The sequence below is a fragment of the Lynx rufus genome, unplaced genomic scaffold, assembly GCF_022079265.1.
Source record: "Lynx rufus isolate CCGP_SWC_20201006 ecotype Redwood Valley unplaced genomic scaffold, mLynRuf1.p SCAF_13, whole genome shotgun sequence".
NCBI classification, from domain to species: Eukaryota; Metazoa; Chordata; class Mammalia; order Carnivora; family Felidae; genus Lynx; species Lynx rufus.
The window spans coordinates 59,634,158-59,660,107 of NW_025814827.1; the positions used below are offsets into that span (position 1 = coordinate 59,634,158).

At 37.3% G+C, this 25,950-nt stretch overlaps 1 protein-coding gene across 4 annotated transcripts in view; it reads right to left on the minus strand.

The window, feature by feature from the left end:
• The window catches only part of SEC23A (SEC23 homolog A, COPII coat complex component), a 69,808-nt gene extending 44,962 nt beyond the window's left edge, over window positions 1–24,846 (minus strand). The window contains exons 1-10 of one of the 4 annotated variants that reach the window (XM_047075629.1): window positions 24,831–24,846; window positions 21,676–21,792; window positions 14,409–14,650; window positions 12,544–12,601; window positions 12,254–12,340; window positions 11,125–11,361; window positions 7,180–7,259; window positions 6,276–6,420; window positions 4,148–4,306; window positions 2,894–3,009 (exon numbers count right to left, since the gene is read on the minus strand). In XM_047075629.1, the coding sequence (XP_046931585.1) occupies window positions 2,894–3,009; window positions 4,148–4,306; window positions 6,276–6,420; window positions 7,180–7,259; window positions 11,125–11,361; window positions 12,254–12,340; window positions 12,544–12,601; window positions 14,409–14,629 (1,103 nt within the window). In that variant the 5' untranslated portion in view covers window positions 14,630–14,650; window positions 21,676–21,792; window positions 24,831–24,846. Of the gene's footprint in view, window positions 1–2,893; window positions 3,010–4,147; window positions 4,307–6,275; window positions 6,421–7,179; window positions 7,260–11,124; window positions 11,362–12,253; window positions 12,341–12,543; window positions 12,602–14,408; window positions 14,651–19,455; window positions 19,859–19,992; window positions 20,124–21,675; window positions 21,793–24,830 lie in introns of those variants that run through there. The other 3 variants (XM_047075630.1, XM_047075627.1, XM_047075628.1) reach the window with 3 other exon arrangements.
• Window positions 24,847–25,950: the final 1,104 nt, after the last annotated feature.

Sequence of the window (25,950 nt, forward strand, 5' to 3'; positions counted from 1 at the left end):
TGCATTCCTATTCACCACTGAAGGTAAATGGAGTCAGATGATCCTTTTTACAGCATTACAGATCATATCACTCCTCTACTGATCTTACTCAAAGTGAAATCCAGGGGTGCCTGGGTGGCTCAGTCAGTTAAGCATCCGACTTTGGCTCAAGTCATGATCTCACAGTTCGTGGGTTAGAGCCCCGCGTCAGGCTCTGTGCTGACAGCTTGGAGCCTGGAGCCTGCTTTGGATTCTGTGTCTCCCTCTCTCTCTGCTCCTTCCCCGCTTGTGGTCTGTCTCTGTCTCTCTCAAAAATAAATAAACATAAAAAAAAATTAAAACAGGGGCGCCTGGGTGGCGCAGTCGGTTAAGCGTCCGACTTCAGCCAGGTCACGATCTCGCGGTCCGTGAGTTCGAGCCCCGCGTCAGGCTCTGGGCTGATGGCTCGGAGCCTGGAGCCTGTTTCCGATTCTGTGTCTCCCTCTCTCTCTGCCCCTCCCCCATTCATGCTCTGTCTCTCTCTGTCCCAAAAATAAATAAACGTTGAAAAAAAAAATTTTTTTTAAATAAAAAATAAAAAAAAAAGATTAAAACAACAAAAGTGAAATCCAAAGCCCTTACCATAGTCAAAAGACCATCACAATCTGTCCCTCTCACTCACCCCACTCCACTACTGTGGCCTCTTTGCTATATTTCAAACGCCCTATGCATGTTCTCAACTTTGCCCTTGCTATTCTGTTTGAACACTCTTCCTTCATCTATGCATATGGCTCACTACCTCATTTCCTTAGGTCTTTGCTAAAACCTCATCTTCAATGAGGCCTTCCCTTCTCACACCTTTAGAACTGCAAACCTCATTTCCTGCATTATTATTCTCCTTAACATTTGTTACCTACTGACATCCTATCTACTTTACTTGTCTCATCTCCTCTCACTGGAACTGTGCATCCAAACATGCGGCTATTTAAATTTACATGTAAATGGGGCACCTGTGTGGTTTAGTCAGTTAAGCATCCCACTTTGGCTCAGGTCATGATCTCGTGGTTCATGAATTCAAACCTTGCATCGGGCTCTGTGCTGACAGCTGAGCCTGGAGCCTGCTTTGGATTCTGTGTCCATCCTCTCTCTCCATCCCTCCCCTGCTCACACTCTATCTCTGTCTCTCAAAAATAAATAAACGTTAAAAAAATTTTTTTTAATTAGAAAATACAAAAACTTACATGTAAATCAATTAAAATTAAAATTTTAAATTCAGGGTCTCAGTCACACTCACCAGATTTCAGTGGGACAACACAGAGAACATGTTCAATAGAAAATTACATGAACACTCCTACACTGGAAGATAAGCTCCATGAGGGTAAATTTTTAGGTTTCGTTCATTGTGTATATCCAATACCCTGAACAGTTTGATGATACATAGTAAGTGCTCATTAATATTTATTAGATGAATAAAATTAAATAAATAAACCTGAGAAATGAATTGACATAATTTTTTTTAATGTCTTTGTATTTTTTAGAGAGAAAGAGTGTAAGCAGGGCAGAGAGAGAGGGAGACAGAGGACCCAAAGCAGCCTCTGCATTGTCAGCACAGAGCCCAATGTGGAATTTGAACTCATGAACCATAAGATCATGACCTGAGCCAAAGTTGGATGCTTAACCGACTGAGCCACCCAGGAGCCCCCCTAATTGAGTTTTTTAAAGCCTATTTAAATTATCCCTGAAGTAATGCTTGCCAATGCAAGAGGAAGGAATACTTCCCAACTCATTTTATGAATCCGGTATTATCCTGATGCCAATACCAAAGACATCACAAGAAGAAAAATAAAACAACTATAGATCAAGATCCCTTAAGAAGATAGATGTAAAATCCTCAAAAAATATTAACAAATCAAATCCAGCAATATATAAAAAGTATTATTCACAAATGAGATTCATCCCAGGAATACAAGGTTGGTTTAACACATAAAAATCACTGTAATACAACATATTAATAGAAAAAAGGACAAAAACCATGTGATCATCTCAATAGATGTAGAAAAAGCATTTAACCAAACCTAACACCCTTTTAGGACAAAAACCTCAACTAAGGATAGAAAATCCTTCAACCTGATCAAGGCAACTACAAAAACCCACAGCTAGGGAGCTTGAGTGGCTCAGTCGGTTAAGTGTCCGACTTCAGCTTAGGTCAATGATCTCACAATTCGTGAGTTCGGGCCCCGTGTCAAGCTGCTGACAGCTCAGAGCCTGGAGCCTGCTTCGGATTCTGTGTCTCCCTTTCTCTCTGCCTCTCTCTGACACACACTGTCTTTCTCGCTCGCTCTCACTCTCAAAAATAAACATTAAAAAAAAAAATTAAAAAAAAAAACAACTCACGGCGAACATCATACTTAATGGTGAAAGATGAAATGGTTTTTCCCTAAGATCCAGAGAAGGTAAATCTATAGACAGAAAGCAGATTAGGGGTCTAGGCTGAGAGAGAAGGAGAAGGAAACCGCAAAGGGCATTGACTGCTAATGGGTACAGTTACTTCTTGGGATAATGTAAATGTTCTAAAACTAAATTTGGTGATGGTTCCTCAACCTGTGAACAGATCAAAAAAACCCACATTCAATTGTATGCTTTAAATGGGTAAATTTTATGGTGTGTGAATTATAGCTCAAAAAGCTCTACAATAATAAAACAATGACTGCAGGACATCAAGATGAACTTTTCAAACAGAACTTGTGTGTTTATAACTGAATTTTAGAAAAAAATGTAAAGTGAGCTTTACTGAAAGCAATATCAAAAACTGTTAAGAGTTGTCCTGGAGTGGTAGAATGATGGCTGTTTTTTCTAAACTGTCATTATTGGTCTATATTTTGTAAACTAATTATTAGCCTATAATCCTAAAAACTACAAAAATTTAAATACATACCCAGTAAGGTTGGGACAGCATTTCATCTCCAGGAGACCTGTCTGATCTAACGCACAGGCATAGATATCAATAACATGACCAGTCGTAGCAGCTCGATTAGCCAATGCTTCAAAATGCTACAAAAGATTTTTTAAATCAAATCAAATCAATGTATAAACTCAACCATCCTATAAATCATTTTTCCCATAAAGAGATCAAAATGGCCTAAAAAAATACTAAAACTATAACCCATAATAATTTAAGTGTGGTATGTTCTAATTTTCTATAATAGAAAACTCCTCATAAAGTGATACAATAACTTCTAGAAGTCTGACACTTTCACATTTTTAAGGCATTCTAATAAACTCCTAAATTAAGCTAAACTTGGAGAAAAGGTATTAACAAATATCTTGCTCTTCATACATAAACATAGTAGAAGAGGAACACAGAACTCTTTTTCTTGGCTGAGTCCACACCCAGATAACAAAAACACCAAAATACAGAAAAACACTAACAAAAGCTGTAAGATAAACAAATACAAAACATTTTTTGAAGCTCTAAGAAAACTTCCAACCTCAAAAGGGAAATCTGGTGGCAGGAAAAAATCCAGTAATAGTGACAAAAATTATGTTATTATTTACACTTTTAAAAATATTATGACTACCAAAAAGAAGTGTTAATATAGTACAACTAAACTAAAATTGTAAACTCCAGAGAATTTTTTTTTTAAAAAGGAACACTAACAGCAGAACCAATTCAAGGGAGTCAATAGTCAAAAGTGAAAATGTACTAGCACAAACTCAAATAAAATTAAAGTTACATGAACAGAAAACAACTCATAAGTCAATGATGGACTATTCACCCTATGAACAAAATACGTATCTAGAGGAAGCCTCTTACAAATGAAAAACTGGAAAATTCAAGAAATTTTTCCTGAAGCAAGAAAGATATTCTTTAACATGAATATCAAAAAAGGCACAGAGTTTCTCTCAGGAGTAATCTTTAAAGAGACACTTACTGGGGAAAAAAAAAATACAACCACAAAAAAAAAAAAAAAAAGAGCTACCTACTGGTGCTATTAAGTCTTTAAATATTTACAACCAGAAAAATTGTAACCTAAACTATCAAAAAAAAAAGAGACTATTTCTCCAATTCTGAACAGTAGTTACAGCATCAGACTTCACAATATCAGATTTCTTATTATGAAGTATGTGTATTCTTCCTCTTCCATCAAATGAAATTTTTCTATTAAAACAAAAAACTTAACCAAATTACCTTTGTTCCCTTTTTAACATATTTGGCATTGTCTTTTTCAATGTCATGCCATGATCTTATAGGTGTCTTCAATTCATCTCCAACCACCATTCCAGGCCCCTGAGTGGCTGGACCGCCAATGAACATCATGATACGAGCACCAGTGTTGGGAAAAGTACACTATCAGAAAAAAGTAACTTGTCAAAAGAGTTTAAAGGAAGATACAAGGATATATATTTCTAAAAGTGAATTCTGATATATTCTTTCTAGAAAACAAGAAAGTATAAATTATCCAAGAATAATCAAATGTTTAAAATGAAATTTAAACACATGGTATTTGTTTGAATACCTTTCTTTTGAAATCTTATCTTAAATGATAGTGCCTTCCTAGCTTTAAAATAATTCATATGGGGTGCCTGGGTGGCTCAATTGGTTAAGCATCTGACTTCGACTCAGGTCATGATGTACAGTTCATGGGTTTGAACCCTATGTCAGGCTCTGTACTGACAGCTCAGAGCCTGGAGCCTGCTTCGCGTTCTGTGTCTCCCTTCCTCTGCCCCTCCCATGCTCATGCTCTGTCTCTCAAAAATGAATAAATGTTAAAAAAAATTTTGTTTTAAATAATCTATAAGCCTGATCCCTATAAATAAGGATGCTGCTCCTGCTTAACCAGTCCTAGGCTGGGAGGAGTAGAGAAGGAGTAAGAAAAGGGACATCTTCCTGTTTTGCTGCTGTAGTTCTATTTTTCTTTTTTATGTTTAAAACATACGCGTGGCTTATCTTTCTAGTTTAAGATGATGGACTGAGTATTCCAATCTACCTTTCCTTCTTCCAAAGTGAAATGAGAAAAATGGTAGAATTTTTAAAATAAATAACTACATAAATGAAAAATAAGAGTGCTATCAGTAGACTAGAAATTTTGAGGACTCAAAATAGACAGGACTGCAAAAGCTGTATCATTTACATTCTTTTCTGAAGCTATAATGTAACTTGAAAAATGTGCTCTGTATTTTTGTCCAACAACTGCTTAGGGTTATTGCAAAGTATTTCTAATATAATTATATAAATACCATTAACTGTGGAACAAAGTAATTATACACAGAAAGAAGGAGATGTAAACTCCATAATGATATTAATAAATAAATATAGAAACTGAAAGTTTTATGCAGAATGGGATATTTGCTTGGTTTCAATGACTTTCATTTTCTAATGTTTACTGATTACAAAAGGAGGGGAAATAAGAGTAATTTTACAGTGGAAAAACGTGGCAGACACAATCTTAGTAAGTGATCATGGTGATTATATCACCTTGAATGGGGCAAAAGAAAATCATGTGCCACCTGACAGGGTGTAATGAGAACACAGCATTATTTCTATGATAGTCCTGCTGCTATAAGACCTGAATCTAATTGTGAGGACATATCAAAACAAAAGTAATTTGAGAGTCTATAAAATAACTGGCCTGAATCTTCCAAAGCATCAAAGTCATGAAAGTCAAAGAAAAGTTGAGGGACTGTTCCACACTGTAGGAGACTAAATAAACATACCACTAAATACATGTCTCTGAATGTATTTTTCGTAAAATAAATTTTTAATAAGATTCTTTTTAGTAAAAGAAATTATTGAAATAATCTATAAAACTTGAATGAGATCTGAAAGCTAGGTGATAGTAATGTATCAGTGTTAATATTATGATTTTAATAATTATATTGTAGTTATATACAAAAATATCCTGATTCATAGGAAACAACTAAAGTATTCAAGTGGTTAGGAACATCATGTCAGCAACTTAAATAGTTCAGAGGGAAAAATGTTCTTTACAACTTTTCTGTAAATTTGATAGCATGTCATTTTTTAAAAAGCTTTTTTTTAAAAGTCTCCTTTCTAATTATAAAGCTAAGGTATGTGTAGTGTAAAATTTTCAAATTCTACTTAAAAGCAAAATTCCCCTTATTCTACCACTGTTAACATTTGGATGAACAAACACCCTTCCAGATGCATCTCTATACACAAAAAAAATATACCACAGATCAAATTTTAAGTATTTGCTGTCTTAATGACCTAATTTTTTCACTCAACATTGCCTTGTAGATATCACTGATACACAAACATACACGTTTACATTCCAAAACAAAGCTACTGTCACTACCTCAAGTAGTCCTACAGCTATGGAAAGTGCCACCCCAGAGGAACGCAAAGGTCTCTTCCCCTGTGGTACAGGCCAAGGGTCTCGCTGCAGTTCTCCCAGAAGATCTGTGAGATTCATGTCTATTTTCTGTACTGGCTGCAAGAATCTGCAAAACAAAATTAAATCAAAAGTCATTTATAAATGTTTATGGGTAAGACTGTAAGAAACAAACCGTATCCTTTTTTAGAAATAGAAAAAAGTAATTTGAATACATGGTAGACCCATGGTTCTCTAACTTTTGTGTGCATAAGAAATGGTGGGAGGACTCATTTTAACAGATTCCAGGGTCTTGTTTCTGCAGGTCTGAGGTAGGCCCCAAGAATGTGCATCTCAAACAAGTTCCCAGGTGATGGCTATCTACTGGTCCACAACCAAAGTTTTAGTACAACCACTGTAAGTGAAACACTCACACCAAGTATTGTATCAGGACTACGTCTTTCATTTACCAGTTAGTCAGCCTTAGGGCTACTGAAATAATTATGAGAAGATATGTCAACCCAATTTTAGTAATACTACTTCTGATTAGTAAGTTTGGGGAGGGGGAAACTACCTCTAAGGCTAAATGAACAGTTTTTTAGGCCCTACTTTTGTTTGGCTGCCTTCAACTGTTTATGAACTTAAAAACAGGAGATCAGGAATATATCAAAACTAAAAAAGTCCTTAACACTGTAATAATAAGAAACCAACCATTTCAGTGGCATGATTCTGCCTCAACTTTTTAGAAGATGTACTAATGCTGTGTATTTATATTCCTAAAAATATAACAATATAGTATTACTGAATGTCTATGTTCCAGTTAAGGGTACAGGATGCTTAAAAGAGCTGCACAAATTGTAAAATTCTCTTTGCCATATTTAATAATTACCTATTGGAAGGAGGTGGCTGTTGTACCTGAGGACCACGTGTAGCTTGAGTCACGGGTACTTTAGAGAGTCCCAGCATTTCCTGTAAAGAGATTATTTTTGTGATATCCATTTAAGTACTCCTACAAACATGTATCAACTACTTACCATATGCAAAATGCTGTGCTAGGTATTAGGAACACAAAAATAAAGAACATAAAGTCTCTTTCCTTAGAATGCAAAAGGTCTAGTTAGGGAGACCCTCAGGTAAACAATAACAATGCAAGGAAATAACAAGCATAAGAGAACAAAGTATAAGGTGCTATATGAGCAAACAGGGATACTAGCTCAGAAAGAGTTTATTTCTAATTAAGAGTCAAAAAGTTACTATGTAACATCAATGTCTGTACTTCTTTTAAGTTTTATCTTATTTATTTAGAGCGAGAGAGCACACACGAGTGCCAACAGGGGAGGGGCAGAGAGAGAGGGAGAAAGAATCCCAAGCAGCCTCCATGCTGTCAGCAAAGAGCCCGACACGGGGCTCATCTCATGGGGCTCAGTCTCATGAATGTAAGATCATGACCTGAACTAAAATCAAGAGCCGGAGGCTTAACGGACTAAGCCACCCAGGCGCCCCACATGAATGTCTATATTTCTTAACTTGTATTCATCCATCCCTTTGAGCAACTATATTTCAAGTACCTGCTATGTGCCAGGCATCTAATAGTAAAAAATATATATATAGCCCCTGACCTTATGAAATTAAGATCTGGTGAAACAGACATCAGTTAATAAAATCATTAGCTAAAAAAGTATAAAATTACAATTGTATTAAATGTTATAAAGGAGAGGTACATGGAATCGTATAAAAGGGGTTATAAGATATACATATGTATGTCTATACTTAATTTTCTGACTTAATTCCTAACCAGTTTTGTTTTGATTTTTAAGTGTACAAAATTCCTCTCTAGACACATGAAAATAATGTTATTTTACTGAAGTTTTCTTGAATCTTGGTCACGAAGTAACAGAGTAAAAGTATACAACAGAAAATCAGAAAGTCTAAAGATTTGCAAAGAAAAAATTATGAACTAATCCTGTATTTCCTACACTCCTAGCAGGAAGAGCAACTTTTTCCTAAGAACTTACTACGTGTTAGACTCTGTGCTAAACTCTTCACATATACTATTTCTTCACAGAATAATAATGAAGAATATTTTTTAATCCCTGCTTTATAAATGAAAACTGACACTCAGAAAGGTTTTTAACCTGCTAAAGGTTACATAACTAGTAACTTGCACAGCAAGATATTAAGCCAGGGTTTGCCACAAAGCCCTGTAAGAGTTAACACTATACTGACTGTTCTTACATTATTTCCCTTAGCATGAATAGTAACCTGGTAAAGTAAGAATTATTTACCCTTTTCCACAGAGAATAAGAAAACAAGCAGAGATCAACCCAATATTACACAACTAGAAGAGTTTCAGATTTGAATTCAGGACTATTTGGGGAGCAAAGACCAGGCTCTTTTCAACCAAATAGATAGAGAAGGAAAACAAAAACATTTCATCACAGCACAGCCCAACAATAGTTAATGCTCAGCTATGGGGACCATGGGAACTTTCTGAAGATGATGGAACTGCACTAGGGTTGAAACTAATGGCTGTAGAGTTGTGTTTTTCAGCTTGAATCTCACCTGTGATTTAGTTTTGTTTAATGTCCTTTCATGACTTGATTTCTCTCATATGCCAATGTATTTGTAGGTTTCCTAGATTTTATTTTTAGGGAGTGGGATGATAATATCTTCCCATTTTTTGATTAAGCTGTTTCAGCTATGGTGCTATTCAGTAGGTATCTTCAGTGTCAGGTTCCATAGCTGAATGCCATTGTTATTATAATAATTACTTGTAATCACATTGTAAACTTGAATTTGGGCTTATACCTGCATCTTTAGTATTTTGTACATTCAGTTATTTAGACTTTGGGAGACCTCCTAATCAACTTTGTAGGTTAAATAGACTTCATCAACTACAGTCTATTTTGAGTTTATAGTTTAATTCAGAATTGTATTAAATTGACATTTTGCATTTGACTTCATTTTACATTAGTTTGAAGTAAATTATTTCATTTTTGGATTCTGGAATTTTGAACATTTACTGTAACTGTTAATATAACTGCCGTGAAATATTTGAATAAAGATGGCAAAAAAAAAATAAAATAAAATAAAAACATTTCAATGGAGGAAAAAATTTAGTCTGTAGGCATTTATTGCCTGCAACAAAAAAGCAGGTATCTTATGTGTTTCATATGCAATAACATAACTCAAGTAAAATGTACTCTACAATCAGAAGTAACACTACAGAACTTTAAATAAGTTTGCAGCTTCAAAATAACAACAGCAAACAGTTACAGGCACAATCCATTCAATTTTCATGACCACTGTATAAGGTAGACACTATTATTAACTCTTCAACAGATGAAAAAAACTAAGGCACAGAAAGATTAAACTTGCCCACTTTCTGTCCTGTCTCATGGAAACTGATGAGCCTCCTCTCCAAGGTACTCTGCTTCCTCTCTTCCTGAAGGCATCCCTATCATGTCCTCTGAAAGCTCAGCTCACTCTTGCTTTCAATTCACCCTCTTTAGTCTCTCTTCCCCTTCTATGTATAAACACATTCAAGTTCCCTTCCTAACCTAAACCTGTTAAGTCGGTTCTCTCAAATTCCCACACTATTGTCTTCCTTACCTTCAACAAATCTCTGGAAAGAGAGCAAACTTTAATTTTCTTCACCTCCTCAAACCTTATTCGTGATCTTATTCACTGTTCATCATCCTCCCCATCCAAACTTGCAAATTCCTCCACTACTTTCTATCTCAGTTAACTGCAGCACTACTACCCCAGTCTGCTAAGCTTCAAATTAGAATCATTTAATATTGTTCTCAAACTCTTCTTTTCCTTTTCATTTGGGATATCTGGATGCTCCAAAGTCTGACTTCCCAGCTGTCTACTTTATGCAAGACTTACCTACCATCTTCCAGGGTAACTGTTCTTATCAAGATTGTATCAGAATCATTTATAAAGTTTTTCAAATGCCTTAAATGAACAATCCTACCCTCTCAACAGCCTCCCAAAACAAGCACACGTCCACTTACTTTCTCATGGTCTAGCAAAATCTCTGGGCAAAAAATATATATATATATATATTATTGAAAAATATCCCTAGATGATCCTAGTAAGTCACACATAACCTCTCTGCCTTGGAAGATAAAGCTTCAATTTGCTCCAAAAATAAAAATGTTGTCCTAGTGTATGAAAAAATATGTACTCTTGGTTCATACATACATACAACTCTCAAGACTTAAAATACCTCCCCCTGCCAAACATAGTAAGAGTGTGCAGTCCTAAATGAGATGTCAAAAAACAAAAGCTAATATTCTGTGGTTGCTTTCCCTCAGTCTTCAGCATGACTCTCCCATTAGCCCTTCAAATCTCTAGCAAAACACCTTCAGTCTCACCATTAAAAGTGAGGGGTCCTTGGGGCACTTGGGTGGCTCTGCTGGTTAAGCGTCTGACTTCGGCTCAGGTCACGATCTCACCGCTCGAGCCCCACGATGGGCTTTGTGCTGCCAGCTCAGAGTCTGGAGCCTGCTTTGGATTCTGTGTCTCCTTCTCTCTCTGCCCCTCCCCTGCTCACATGTGTGCACAAACTGTCTCTCTCAAAAATAAATAAACTTAAAAAAAAACTAAAAAAAGAAAAAGTGAAGGGTCTTCCATCTGTATAACAACAATTCAAGGGCAAATGAAAGAAAACTGATGTCAACATTAAATAAAGCCTTTGTCATAATACAATTATATTAGTCATTCACAGTAAAAATATTTTCTAGAAACTTAAATCCAGAAGGCATTTATAGACATTTATGGAGTGATGCCCACAGATAAGGCTGAAACTACCATTCTTGTTCTTTACCTGCAGTTGTTTGGCAGACAGATCTTTTGTTCCTCTGAACACGTAGCTTTTTGAAATGCCCTCACATCCAAGTTCATGAACCTGTACCATTCTCCCAAAAGTAATCAGTCCAACCAAAGCTGTAGGTGGTAAAAGACTCAATGACATCTGCATAGATTCTTTCAGGGCTTGTAAATCTTCATCTTCCATGCAAGTATCAACCACATAGAGGAATATCAAAGGCATCTGAGGACCACGCTTTTAAAAAATGTTGTAATAATTAGGAAATAATGTATTAACAGTCAGCACAATATACAAGGATAATTAGTAGAGGACTAAATAATTTACAATACATTCATACAATGAAATCTTAATAAAATCATTTCAGAAATGAGAGAAGTTATCTATGCATGGAGAGATATATGAGACATATCAAAGGAAAAATTAAGTTTAAAAACATTATTTATAATTACATAAAGGAGACTTTCATCTTTGATCTGTTTAACTGCATAAGGCTTCATTTCTTATAACAAGTATTTATTTCTCCTAAAATAAGGAAACAGTAGTTATAAAGCTTAAAAACAAAACAATAAAGATCTCAACCTGAATTAGACCATAAGAGAACTGGGAACTAGCTAGGCTGCTACTTCCTGGCACATGTGAACCATACTCTGCTTTCTCTACTAGAATCACAGAGGATATCGTTACTTTACAACTTAAATATGTAAACAACTACGTAAAGCTGTTCAGAAAGGGAAGAAAAATGATTTTCTTAACAAGGACCAATGCAAAAGTAACTTTAACAGTTAGACTTGGGGATATATCATCAGGTTCTAGCATCATAGTAACTTAACTATTTGTGAACTGACCTTCCAACCACACAGCAACATTGAGAGTGTACTGTTTATTGATCTACTCAGTATAGCAAATCACACCACACCACCCAATATCCTAGCCACCCGTTAAATAACTACAACAGGGAAATTACCTTGTTCAAATTGAATAGGACAGTTCTTATCTCTGAAATGCTCCATCAATTCAATGTGGGAATCAGGAACAATGCCCTTTAAGTCATCTCAATTTAACAATTCTATTGGTATAAAGTAAATCGCTGAATATTTAAGACTTTCTTAAGGATTTATGTTCTTACCAGAACTACATATTCAATGCTAGAAAACTGAGGTAAGAGCTCCGCAGGTTGATTCAATTCAGATATACCAGCGTAAGTAGGTGGAAACTACAGAGAGAAAACAATGAACATTTTGAATGAATTATTTGCCAGAATGAAATTTTAAACTGCAAATAATTTTCTGATCACTTAACTACTAAAAACTATTTTTCATCATATGAAAAATTATTTCATCTTTGTTTAAAATATGCATTTTTCTACATATTAAGACCAGTACTACAGCATTAACATCTGCATTGGGGTTTTCTTACCTGATTCCTTTGATAACAAAAGTTGCAAGCCCAGAGTTTTGCTCGGTAATCCACTTGACTGTTTTAAGAAAAGATACAATAGAGCTCATGTTTCAGTTCCATCATACAATGATCCTAATTTTAATAAAATTAACTTCTTTCTAAAAGAACTCATATTTTTAACTGCATATACAAATGTTCAGTTAAATGAACATATTATTACTTTTAATATATAGCAAATATCAGTAAAAATAATTTTTTTAAATGATTCAGTGATTTCTACACTCAGATCTAGAAAACATTCATTTAATTCAAAAATGTATTTATTCAATGCTTAATATGTACCAGCCACTATCCTAGGTGCTGGTGATACAGCAGTAAACAAGAGATCAAAGGTCCCTGCTATCATGGAGCTTATTCTGGAACAGAAAGACATACAAAAAGAAAGTAGATGTATAAATACAAATGATACTTTCAGACAGTGACAATAAGAGACTAAAGATAACAAAGCAGGATGCGAAAGTGTGTTTGGGAGGACTACATTATTTATTTTTTAAAGTTTATTTATTTATTTTGAAAGAGAGAAAAGGGAGGGGCAGAGAGAGAGGGAGAGAGAGAATCCCAAGCAGGCTCTGTACTGTCAGCGCAGAGCCCAATGGGGTGGGGTGGGGATCAAACCTAGGAACCATGAGATCATGACCTGAGATGAAATCAAGAGTCAGACACTTGACAGACTGAGACACCACGGCCCCCTGGGATGGCTACTTTAAAAGAAGACCTTCTGAAATAAACAATTGAAATTTGATCTAAATGAAAAGGAACAGGTCACAGGAAAATCTAGGGGCAGAGTAATCCAGCAGAATATACAGCTATTATACAAATTCCAAGATAGGCATAAATTTGGTATGTTCAAGGATCAGAAAGAGGGTAAGGTATAAGGTAGATAACAATAAGGGAAATGGATGATATAACACATAGGGTTTTGTAAGTCTTAACTAGCAGTTTGGGTTTCTCATTCCAAGTATAATAAGACAAAACTGAAGGATTTTAATAATCTGATATCCATTTGTAACATTCTAGCATCTGGATAGAGAATAAACTACTGAAAGACAAGAATGGAAACAAGGAGGCCAGTTAGGTGGGTAATGAAATTGTCCAGTAAAAAGATGGTGTATCTTAAAGTAGAGCGTGCTAGCAGCAAGTGAATACAGGAGACAGAATCAGTAATGTTCTGGAGGCAGAATCAATCTGAGTTGCTAACGGATTGGGTGGGGAGACAGAATGGAAAGAGGAATAAAGGAAGATTCTAGATAGTCTGGTTTATGCTATAAGAAATTGTAACATTTTCAATTCAAACACCATACCAATCAATTATGACTTTTCTAATGACACGAGATGGGTCTAATGACACACAGCATCTACATATACTAGTGATTGGATCTAACAGTTCATATAGTGACAATTTTACATTTGGTCTGTAATCAACTCACTACAACTAGAATATCCTTCAATTTTACAGCTCTTTGGATTTGACTATCCTAATTTGAAAAAATAACTATAAATAAAAAAGACATTTTTATATAAATGAACAAGAAACTACATTTTTAAATCATATTGCCACAGGGGCGCCTGGGTGGCTCAGTCAGTTGAGCGCCCGACTTTGCTCAGGTCATGATCTCGCGGTCCGTGAGTTCGAGCTCCACATCGGGCTCTGTGCTGACAGCTCAGAGCCTGGAGCCTGCTTCAGAATCTGTGCCTCCCTCTCTCTGCCCCTCCCCCACTCATGCTCTGTCTCTCTCTCTGTCAAAAACAAACTTTAAAAAATACTAATAATATTAAAAATAAATCATACTGCCACATTAATTGTTTCAATATATTTTAATTACCATAAAGGATTCAAAACTGCACGGCAAGTGGTCCTGCTACACAGAACAGGTTCATACTGAATAGGTGGTAAATCAGGTCTCTCCTTCAGTGGTGTAAATAAGGCTGCTACGGGAACAACCATTCTTGTAGCTTCTAGTCGACTTGATGGCCAAACATTCCAGCTAAATCGGACTCCATCTCGTTCTTCATTTTGTTGGATGAATTCCAAATAGGTTGTCATTGTAGAGCCTGATTCTTATTTCTGTGACAAAATTTAAGATGTTTAAAAATCCTCGTAAGGAAATCTAAAATAAATGTTTTTCCCATGTTCAGCGATATTAATCCACGAGAAATCAAAATGAAATAAAAGTATTCATCTCAGAAAAAAATTAGCAAGCAACAATAACCTCACTTATAACAAAAATAAATAAATCACCCTCCAGAACCCAATGCTCATTAAGCCCAGCAAGAGGTATTTTATCCTTATTTATTCATTTTTGAAAAAGCTAGAGCAAAAAAAAATAATAATAATGAAATATGTGTCCTATTTATTTAAGTGTGTATAAGAAACAAAGATAAAAATGGGGGAAAATTTAGATCCTATGTTTTCCGTATCAGCCTTGTAAGTTATATTATTCTAATGAACAGATTACTGAAACCATTAAATTCTAAAGTTCATATGGTTTTGTATGTAGAAAATGACAAGTTTCTACTAAACTTGCTAGAAGTGAATGCTTAACAGTGCATAACAAAAAGATTTTTCTAAAACTAGGTACTTCTGTTTTAGACAGGTAATCTTTTCATTGTGCAAATATAGGGTATTTGTGGCACAATAAATAAAATGCTTAATAAGTGGTGTTCCCTATGATTTATATGCCATTTAACTTCTTTTGCAGAAAATTAAGCCAGAATATTTTTTTAAATGTTTATTTTTAACAGAGAGAGCACATGAGTGGAGGAGGTGCAGAGAGACAAGGGGACAGAGATCTGAATCGGGCTCCATGCTAACAGCAGAGAGGCCAATGTGGGGCTCGAACTCATGAACCATGAGATCATGACCTGAACCGATCAGACACCCAACCAACTTGAGCCACCCAGGTGCCCCTCACCCAGAATATTTTTAATATTCCAATTTAGGAGGGCATTTTTTTTTTATTATTTTGGAAAGTGGGAGAGCATTTTAAACTCTAATTTGAGATATACAATTTCAATATAATCATTTACATTTATTAGCAGGGGGAAGAGGATGCCACTCTGGTTCGGGCCCAGTATCAAGAGACATCTCCATCTTGTTACTCGCTTACTGCCTGTCTAGAATGCCAGCTTTCCTATCTAGGCAACAGTTCTATCTCACAATCTCAAACTTCGGCAGTGATCAGTGATGGAAGGAAATTGCAAAATACACAGTTCTGAGAGGACAGAGAGTTTCAAGTGTTAGGTGGCTGGCCAAAAGATTTGTAGGAGAGATGAAGGACATCAAGAACTGAAGAATTATGAAGGTAGGATGCCAAAAAAGCCAACATGGAGGGTGAAGTTGCAAAGAACAACAGTAGGATGAGGAACTGATTCTAAAATGTAACTGAGAGAAGAAAAGGTATTTGAAAAAAACATACTGAATACAATAATTTTAATTTTAGAAAATTTTTCAAAGATTTGATAATAAAAATTCCAAAAAGTGAAGCTCAACAAATATGACTACCTTAGCAGCTAAGAATTTTCTTTTCTTTGAAAGAAATAAGAATGTTATATATTAAACATACCTCAGTTTAAAAAAAAAAGAAAAATTAAACACTATTTCCTATCAGAATCTCAGACACAACTAGAGAATTTTACACTAATCAAAAGCAGACACAGAGTTTTCAAAGGCTGATAAGGATAAACAGGAATCCTAAGGTAACTAAATTTGTTTAGAAAAGATTATCTTTAAATATAGAAGGCAATTTGGAGAGAGAGACTATGAGTTTTCAAGAAAATGTGGGTATTGAAAAATAATGATAAAACAAAGATCTGGGATAGTCAGAGGTGTGTTACGTGCCAATCTCAGTTTTGTTTATTTTTTAATTTTTCTCACATTCATTTATTTTGAAAGAGACAACATGAGAGTACAAGAAGGGAGGGGGTAAGGGGGCACAGAGAAACACAGAGAGAGAGAGAGAGAGAGAGAGAGAGAGAGAGAGAGAGAATCCTAAGCAGGCTCCAAGTTATCAGTGCGGAGCCCCACATGGGGCTCAATCTCACAAACCGTGATATCATGACCTGAGCTGAAATCAAGAGCCGGGTGCTTAACGAACTCCGCCACCCAGGCGCCCCCCCTCCCAACCTCAGTTTTAAAGGAGAAACAGGGGCACCTGAGTGGCTCAGTCATTTAAGCATCCAACTTGGGCATAGGTCATGATCTCATGGTTCCGGGAGTTTGAGCTCTGTGCCGAGCTCTGTACTGACAGCTCAGAGCCTGGAGCCTGCTTCATAGTCTGCAGATTAGCAATAGCTTCTGTGTTACAGATGTGAATATAAATTCCGGGACTATTCAATCCTTCCCATAATTTCTACAGAATGTTAAGCAAATGAAGTTTTCTGTTTATTACCTAATTGCATCTGTTTATTACCTAATCTATGTCATCTAAAATGCATCACCAAAAAGCATTAAAATACCAGACCAATCAGGGTTTTTTATCTGAACCACAAAAACACAAAAAAATGTTTTGACTATTTTCTCAATTCTCCAAAACTGGTACATAACTAGTAGTTAGCTATGTGGCATACATTTTCTCAATAATGTTGAAGTGAGCCTGTAACCTGGAAAATAATTGACAGTATTTACTAACAATGAAAAAATTTGAGTTTTCAAGCAAATACCAAAATTTTTGAAAACCTTGGGTCCACTACCATGAGCTTCACAGCTTGCTAATATGTAAAGATTTTTCTGAGATCAGTGATGTTATTATCGTGATTTTTCTATTATATAATGAACCATGTCCACATTTAGAAAATATACCTTACTCAGTGAAGCAAAATCTCCCAAATGATCAATTCATGATGTTACAAAATCATGCACAGGTAAAGATCCATGCATGAGTAAAGACCCATTCAAAGTGCAGAACAGACCAATGAATTTTAATGCAATAGAGTGCAAAAAGTTCATTTCTAAGATTTCAAATTTCACACTGCTATTAACCCTTGATTTATGAGTTAAAACCATCAAGTTGTAGTGCAGTATCTCTCTCTTTTTTTTTTTAAAGTGGCTCTGCACTGGGTGTGGAGCTTGAACTCCAAACCCCAGCGTGGGGCTTGAACTCATCCTCTTGTAGGGCTGGGATCAAGACCTGAGCTGAGATCAAGAGTCGGACGCTTAACCCACCTAGGTGCCCCTGCAGTGTAGTATTAAAGAAGAATATGCAGAATTATCTGAAAAAGCTATTAAAATACCCCTTTTTCCAACTACATATCTATGTGAAGCCAGATTTCTTTCATACAATTCAAGTATAATAACATATCACAATAGACTGACCGCAAAAATAGATATGAAAATCCACCTGTCTTCTATTAAGGCAGGTGTGTGGTTTTTCTTTTTTGTTTTTTTTTTTAGAACCTCAGTAATGTTTAAGAGTCTAAAGTGGTCCTAAGGACCACCATCTTAGGACAATAGGGCTTACTTAATTCGATCAAGGAACCCAGTAGAGAAAGGCTCTATGAGACTTAGCATAAAGACATTTACACACAATAACCAGATTGTAACTCCACATCCTGACTTTTTATTATGACACACTAAATACCACCTGTGTGATGTTTTGTGCACAATTAACTTCCTTTTCCTCACTTTTTCCTTTCAATCTCTCTGCTCTAAGATCATATATGCTCACTAAATAACATCTGTTTTATTTTGTACATTCTCACTTTCCAGTATTATTTTTTAAAAAGTCCCACCTGTTTCTTCTGAACTGGTCCAATGACATGGCCATGCACAACACCTCCTTGACTTCCCTCACCTTTCCACGGCAGGCATTGTGCCTTTTCAAAATCACTAATTCTAGATTTTCTAGGTAGTGTTTTTTCTAGTGTTAATTTCTAGATAGCTTTCTAATAGAACATCTGCCAGGCTGGACCCCATATCCAACAATGGCATATCTGAAATAAATTCTTTTTACAAACTAGCTTTTTATAAAATATCATTATTTGATCAGCACTCTCTCCCCTAAAATTATGTGAAAGCCCAATAAAAATGATTCAGACACTATATTAGGATGGAGATTTAATATAGTAGTCATATTTTTTTAAGTGGTACAAATACAAAAGACCATTCTAAAGAAATGTGTCATTTCCCAGCACAACTTATTGTGAGTGGGAGTTACTTTGGTTAATTAATTTCTCCTGGTATAACTAAAAGCAAAGAAGCAAAACACTTAATGCCTCTTTAACCTAGCATATCAAATACATGCCCACAGTATTTTTAAAAGCTTCACTTATTCAATAAATAATTGGAAATTTTCAATATTAGAGCACTTTTATAGACTCTAAATGAAAAAATCCTCAAATGCAAGTAAAATTTGAGTTTCTTCCAATCAGATGTATTTAACAAGTGTGCCTCTCTACTTTTCAATTGTAAAAACCTCAATAAAGTGTTTTCAATTGCTTTCCATAGCTGTATGATTTTGGACAAGAGCTTAACCTGTATGATCCTCAATTTCTCATGAAAAAGATAAGGGGCTTAGGCTAGAAACTACAAGGCCCCTTCTAACTCTAAAATTGTATGAATCAAATAAAAATGATCAGACTTCCAAAACGATGTTAATTAGGCTACTGAAAAGGAGAGAGAAGGGAGACTTAACATTTATATTTAAATCTAAAACTTTTTTTAACCAAGTTAGTTTGTCTAGGTATACATGGCTTTGCAGGGCGGAGGTCGAAGAAATTCATGTGAATTCAACATACCCCAGAGGTTACATGTAGATTGACCATGCTTTTCCCTTCCCACCAAAACGGGAAGAAAACACTAGCACAACAGAAAAGACTGATCGGATCTGAAAACTGAACTCCACTTGTAATTGAGGCCTAAGGCGTTAGCTTTACCTGGCAATTAATTCTCCTTATCCCCTTTGACTCCCAAGGCCGAACTACCGGTGACGAAGTCACCTGGGTTCAAAGTCTAGGGCACTTCAGATCCAGCAAGGTAAGAACCAAGAAGCCCAAGGGTCCAGAACCGGTGATAGGCTGGAGTAAGGAAGGCAGATCGCCCGGGAGGCGGGAGTGGGCGCTGGGCGAGATGATGAACTACCTTTTTTTCACCCGACTTCTATCTTTCGCACCTTATCCAAGGGAGCTTGGTGAGGGGACCGGGCCCCCAGGCCCCGGAAAAACGAAGCAGAGCGGTTGGTGACAGGGCGAAGGGGTCAGAATTCAAGGCTGCCCCCCAGAGCCCGCTCGCCACAGCAGGCGCGTCCAACCTGTTCCCGAGTATCATGAAGGCAGAGCGGGCACCATCCCGGAGACCCCGGCCCACCCGCCCGCCGGCCCACAGCCGCACAGCTGCCCCTCCCCCGCTTTCCGCTGAGAGCCCGCGGCCCCTCCAGGGAGCCGGGAGGAGGCGGCCCAGAAGTCAGTCCCTACCACCGTGCCCCCAGACAAGATCCGCGCCGGTTGCAACCTCCGCCCAGCAAAATCGGTCCTTTCCGACGAGCTGGAGCAGCCGTGGCACTCGATCAGGGCCGGCGCCGCCCCGCCCCCGGCCTCCGCGCAGAACACGACTGGGCCAACATGGCTGGTGCCGCCTCTGCCACGTCAAGGGCTGGCGGGGCGGGGCGGCCGCGCCGGGGAACTTAAGGGGAGAGTGCGGGACCGGGCAGAACCGAGCGGGTATAGGGCGCGAGGGGAGAGGAGGGAGGTGGAAGGGGCGGGGACGGAGCCGGGGCGGGGCTACCAGGGGAGGGAACTAATGGTGAGAGTGCGGGACCCGGGCGGAGCCGAGTGAAGGGTGGGGAAGGAGAAGAGACTGGAGGGAAGGGAGGCTACGGAGCCTGAGGGGCGGGGACAACCAAGACAAACCAGACTGGGAAACGCCAGAGGGCTAGGGACCCTAGCGGAACTGGAGCGCCTTAATCCTTTCCCAGGAACCGCGGCCGACCCCACTCCCTGAGGGCCGCAGGCCAGAGTGGCACCTTCTGCGGCCACTCAGTCAACGTCCAGTAGGAGGACATCCTCACCTGTAGGGCCCTGGTTGATTCCTAGGACTACAAAACCGCATCTCCCCAAAAAAATACAAAGTGAGAAGTTCGTTTGTTCACTTAGTGCAACAAATATTTACTGAACATCTACAGTGTGCCAGGTACAGTAGCAATGCTAGTGATATTGATGTAGGCAAAACAGGCCAAAATCCGTGGCCTGTACATTGGATTTTTGTATTCCTAGACAGTCTACCTCTCGCCTCCTACACTACATCGGCCACCTCTCCTCCCCACTACTTTAATCTCTGGCTGATTCATCTTAATGCGTTTTCTGCTTCTCTTTCCCAAAGAGCTGAGCAAAATGGGAGAGACAGAAAAGGGTTGGAAAGACATTACAGCTTGGCGATCTCAAGCACCCCATCCCTAAGTGAGGTTCCTCATGGAATTAATTCCAGACATGACTACACCTAAAACCTTGCCAGGCTTAGCCCTCGAAGCATTTTAAGGAGTTGGAAAAAAGATCAAATCCTTGTTCTCCATTATAGTTGAGAAATAAGATGTGCACCAAACATGTATTTTCTGCCTATAAAGTGTATGCTAAGGTTGTTTTGTAAGGTAGAAGACGATGACTTTGTCTGTCAAATTTGAATAAAATTCTGAGGAGGAAATGGGAATCAAACAAAATTTAGGGGTGCCTGGGTGGCTCAGTCTGTTGAGCGTCCGAGTTTGGCTCAGGTCATGCTCTCCTGGTCTGTGAGATGGAGCCCTGCGTAGGGCTCTGTGCTGACCACTCAGAGCCTGGAGCCCGCTTTGGATTCTGTGTCTCCCTCTGTCTCTGCCCCTCTCCCACTCGTGCTCTGTCTCTCTCTCTCTGTCAAAAATAAACACTAAAAAATTAAAAAAAAAACCCACAAAATTTAGCATAGGCCTGCAAATAAGGTGAGCTCAGGATGCTACCTCAATGAGGATTCTTGACTGAAAGCACAGCAAGTAAACAGCTGTGGACTATGGTATAAAAGTGGAATAAGGACATTCACAAAAAGAAACACGATCCAAGAACCAATAGACATAGAAGAGAGGATCCATGGGGATCTTGGAATTCAGTGAGGAATAAACCAAAATACAGTACCTTTGGTAATTTCATTCATTTCATTGTCCCCAGAAATGTGTCTTGCCACCATGCAGCTCAATGAAGACTAAAAAGTCATAATTCCCTTGTTCTTAGCTGAACAAAAGCCTCTGTTCCCTGTTACAATGAAACAGATGTTAGGATGGGTAATGAATTCATTTAGATCTGTCTTTATGTACTTTAAGATGAACTGGTTTGCATTTAACCATCAGATACAGCATCAAGATCTACTGGACCCAACTTTAGTTTTCTGGAATTTTCTTTTTTTTTTTTTTTGGAGTTCTATATGTAAGAATCCATACTTAATGACTTTTTAATCGTTCTTAGAGATCTTCCAAAGAACACAGAAAATAATTTTTTTAACTTATTTATTTGAGAGGGGAGTGAAGGGGGAGAGGCAGAGAGAGAGGGAGATAGAGTATCAATCCCAAGTAGGCTCCATGCTGTCAGCACAGAGCCCAACATGGGGCTCAAACCCACGAACCATGAGATCATTACCGGAGCCGAAAGCAAGAGTCAGACGCTTTTTAAAAAAAAAAATAGAATAAAACTTGCAATTGCTTTATGAGTCCATTGGACTCTTGTAAATCTAGGATACATTATGGGATCTTAGTGATCTTATTTTTCCTATATCTTGAAACATTCTGCTAATTCATCATGAAATGATTTACTCATAAATTATTCCAACTCTTCTTTTTTTAAATTTTTTTTCAACGTTTATTTATTTTTGGGACAGAGAGAGACAGAGCATGAACGGGGGAGGGGCAGAGAGAGAGGGAGACACAGAATCGGAAACAGGCTCCAGGCTCTGAGCCATCAGCCCAGAGCCTGACGTGGGGCTCGAACTCACAGACCACGAGATCGTGACCTGGCTGAAGTCGGACGCTTAACCGACTGCGCCACCCAGGCGCCCCCCAACTCTTCTTTTAAAAAGACTAAAATAATAAGAAAACCAGAAAAATGATAGAATTACCCAAGACGATACAATAGTGGAGTAAGCTATCATTCTTGCATTTTCTCTTTGCAATGCCTAAAGTACTGCAGCATTTTTCAAGACCTTTGTACATGTTTTTAGTTTTCAACAAATATAGTTGAGAATTCAGAATTTGGAAGATGAATGCCAAGAGACAGAGAACAGCAATCTAGATCCTGATAATGACTGTGAAATCTTAGACTTAATCTTGGGATTACCATCTCCTAGATGAATTTCTCAAACTCAAGGATCATCGTGTTAACATTATTTCTAAGGTCAAAAAAATGTTATTTTCATCCAGTTATTCATTCAAAAGGATAACTTGATTACACAATATTTTGCAACAAAAATCTGGACCATCTCATTTTGCTAAGAACACATATTACAGTATTTCTTTCATCTTTTATGATGTTTATGTGGATAAATTTACTTAATATGATTCTTAAGTAGACAAATGCTAATGGCAGCTATGTATATACAAGATGATATCTAAGGAAATAGATAACCTAGAAATTAAAAATTCTTTAGGTTGATTACTTATATTTTTTTTTCAACGTTTATTTATTTTTGGGACAGAGAGAGACAGAGCATGAACGGGGGAGGGGCAGAGAGAGAGGGAGACACAGAATCTGAAACAGGCTCCAGGCTCCGAGCCATCAGCCCAGAGCCTGACGCGGGGCTCGAACTCACGGACCGCGAGATCGTGACCTGGCTGAAGTCGGACGCTTAACCGACTGCGCCACCCAGGCGCCCCTAGGTTGATTACTTATAAAGCCAAAAATACAAAAGTCTTACAATTAGGGAGCAAAGATGGCTGTCCTTTCTTCAACAAAATTATGAGCCTTTTGAGGTCTCAAAAAATTCTTCAAGTCCTGTGTTTTGATGATACAAATGCATGAAGAACCAGAAGTAACAATTAGCTAGGATGTAGTAGTGATGCATCTGAAATCTGCAATCACTGTTTACAAGATAGGTATGTTCCAGATTCATGTATCACAGGCAATAAGCTGGTAGTTGCATTCAGAGGACATTGCCCATTTTGGATATGTCTTCAAAACCAGGAAAATGTGAAGTGGGTGATGGGCATTGAGGAGGGCACTTGTTGGGATGAGCACTGGATGTTGTATGGAAACCAGTTTGACAATAAATGAAAAAATAAAAATTTTAAAAACTTAAAAAAAGGAAAATATGGAATGAAAATTGGTATTTGCTATGCTTAGATACTTATTTAAATTTTCAATAAAGTTGTTTTCCATTATCCCTTTACTCTTTTTATAACAGCTTTACTGAATATCCCTTTAATTTGTATAAATTCATGGAATGATATAAAGATATAAAAATTAGAAAGAGTCAATTAGACCCAGCTTGTAAATGGTGAAGACTATTTTTCTTGGTATACTGAAAGTTAAGAGGTTTTGGGTTGAGGAAGAAGAGTGAGAAAAAGAGAGAGAGAGGAAAATTTCTTGAGCTCCTTAGAAAGGAGAGTCAGACTAGGAATTGGAGAAAGGGGAGACTCTCCTAAAACAACCTTCTCTGGCTTTCTAACTAAACTATAGACATTCCTGGACCAAGGCATTTGAGATTAATCTGTGAATCTGAAGGATATTTGTTAAACATTTACCAACATGCAACTGATTGCAATTGTTTGCTCTCATTACAGCACTTTGTCAGATCCTGACACAAAATGATTATTCCTTAAATATTCATGAATAAGCATGATAACCTAAACAATTATAAATTATTATCATCACTTTAATGTTTTGAGATTGACTATGAAAATATAAAACCTGACATAAGCCCCCCCAAAAATTCCTTTTTATTTTCATTATTTAAAAACATTTTTTTTTAATTCCAGTAGTAGTTAACATACAGTGTCATATTAGTTTCAGGTGCACAATATAATGATACAACAATTCTATACATCAGTCAGTGCTCATCACAGTAAGTGTACTCAATCCTCATCACCTATATTACCCATCCCCCCCACCGACCACCCCTCTGTTAACCATAAATTTATTCTGTATAGTTAAGAGTTTGTCTTTTGGTTTCTTTTCTTCTTTGTTCATTTGTTTTGTTTCTCAAAATCATATGAATGAAATATGAGTGAAATCATATAAATGAAATATGAATAAAATGAGTGAAATCATATGGTATTTGTCTTTCTCTGGCTTACTTCACTTACCATTATGTAGTCTCTAGATCCATCTATTTTGTTGCAAATGGAAATATTTTATTCTTTTTTATGGCTGAGTCATATATACACACATACACTTATATATACACTTCTTTATTCATTCATCTATCAATGGACATTTAGGTCATTGCAAATAATGCTGCAATAAACAAAAGTCTTTGTTAAAAGCCAATACTCTAAGACCATTACTTCCTCAAACTGGCATTTTTCAAAATGCCAGAGAATATTACAAAGAGACAGGGAGGGGTGGCTGGGTGGCTCAGTCAATTGAGTATCTGACTCTCAATTTCAGCTTAGGTCATGATACCAGGGTCTTGGGATCAAGCCCCACATGCAGCTCTGAGATGAGCATGGAGCCTGCATGAGATTCTCTCTGTCTCCCTTTGCCCCCTCCCCCCTCCCTCACCCCCAAATGCTCCCACGTGTGTGCTCTTTCTCTTTCTCTAAAATTAAAAAAATAAATAAATAATAAAGAGAGAGAGAGAGAGAGAGAGAGAGGTTCTATAGTCAAAGTTGGGAAACACCAGTTAAATTATGAAAAACTTGGTCTTTTGAATTGTCAGGGATTTTAATATGCTAACATTTATTGTGAACCTTTAAGAGCAGGATTTAAATACACTTCCCAAAGATATTTGATCTTGGAACTTTTTTTCCAGGGACTATCTGGGATCAAGTATTCTAAACACCCTATGACTTTGTCTTCAGTCATTAATTACCTTAAATACTAGTTAATGTGTAACAACCAGTATTTTTCTTCCTACTTCTGAACCCACAGATGTTTCTAAACTGAAGATTGTAGCCAGAACTTCAAAGATAGTCAAGTGAAGTAGATCATAAATTTCTTGGAATTTTACATGGTTACCACCAGATGGCGCTCTCACCTGTACTTTTTGGTTTAATCCATTTCCTAGTACAAATGAAGCACTTTGCGTTTTTTTTTTAACATGGATTCTCTTCCATTTGTTCAGATGGTGACACTACATGGCACTGGCCAACTCTTTTTGTAGTACTCACTAGAAAAACAATAATCAGATTGTTCTAACTTTGAATTTTCAGCATCAATAGGGTGTCAAGTCCATATATAGGATATTATGGGTCTGGTGCTCTA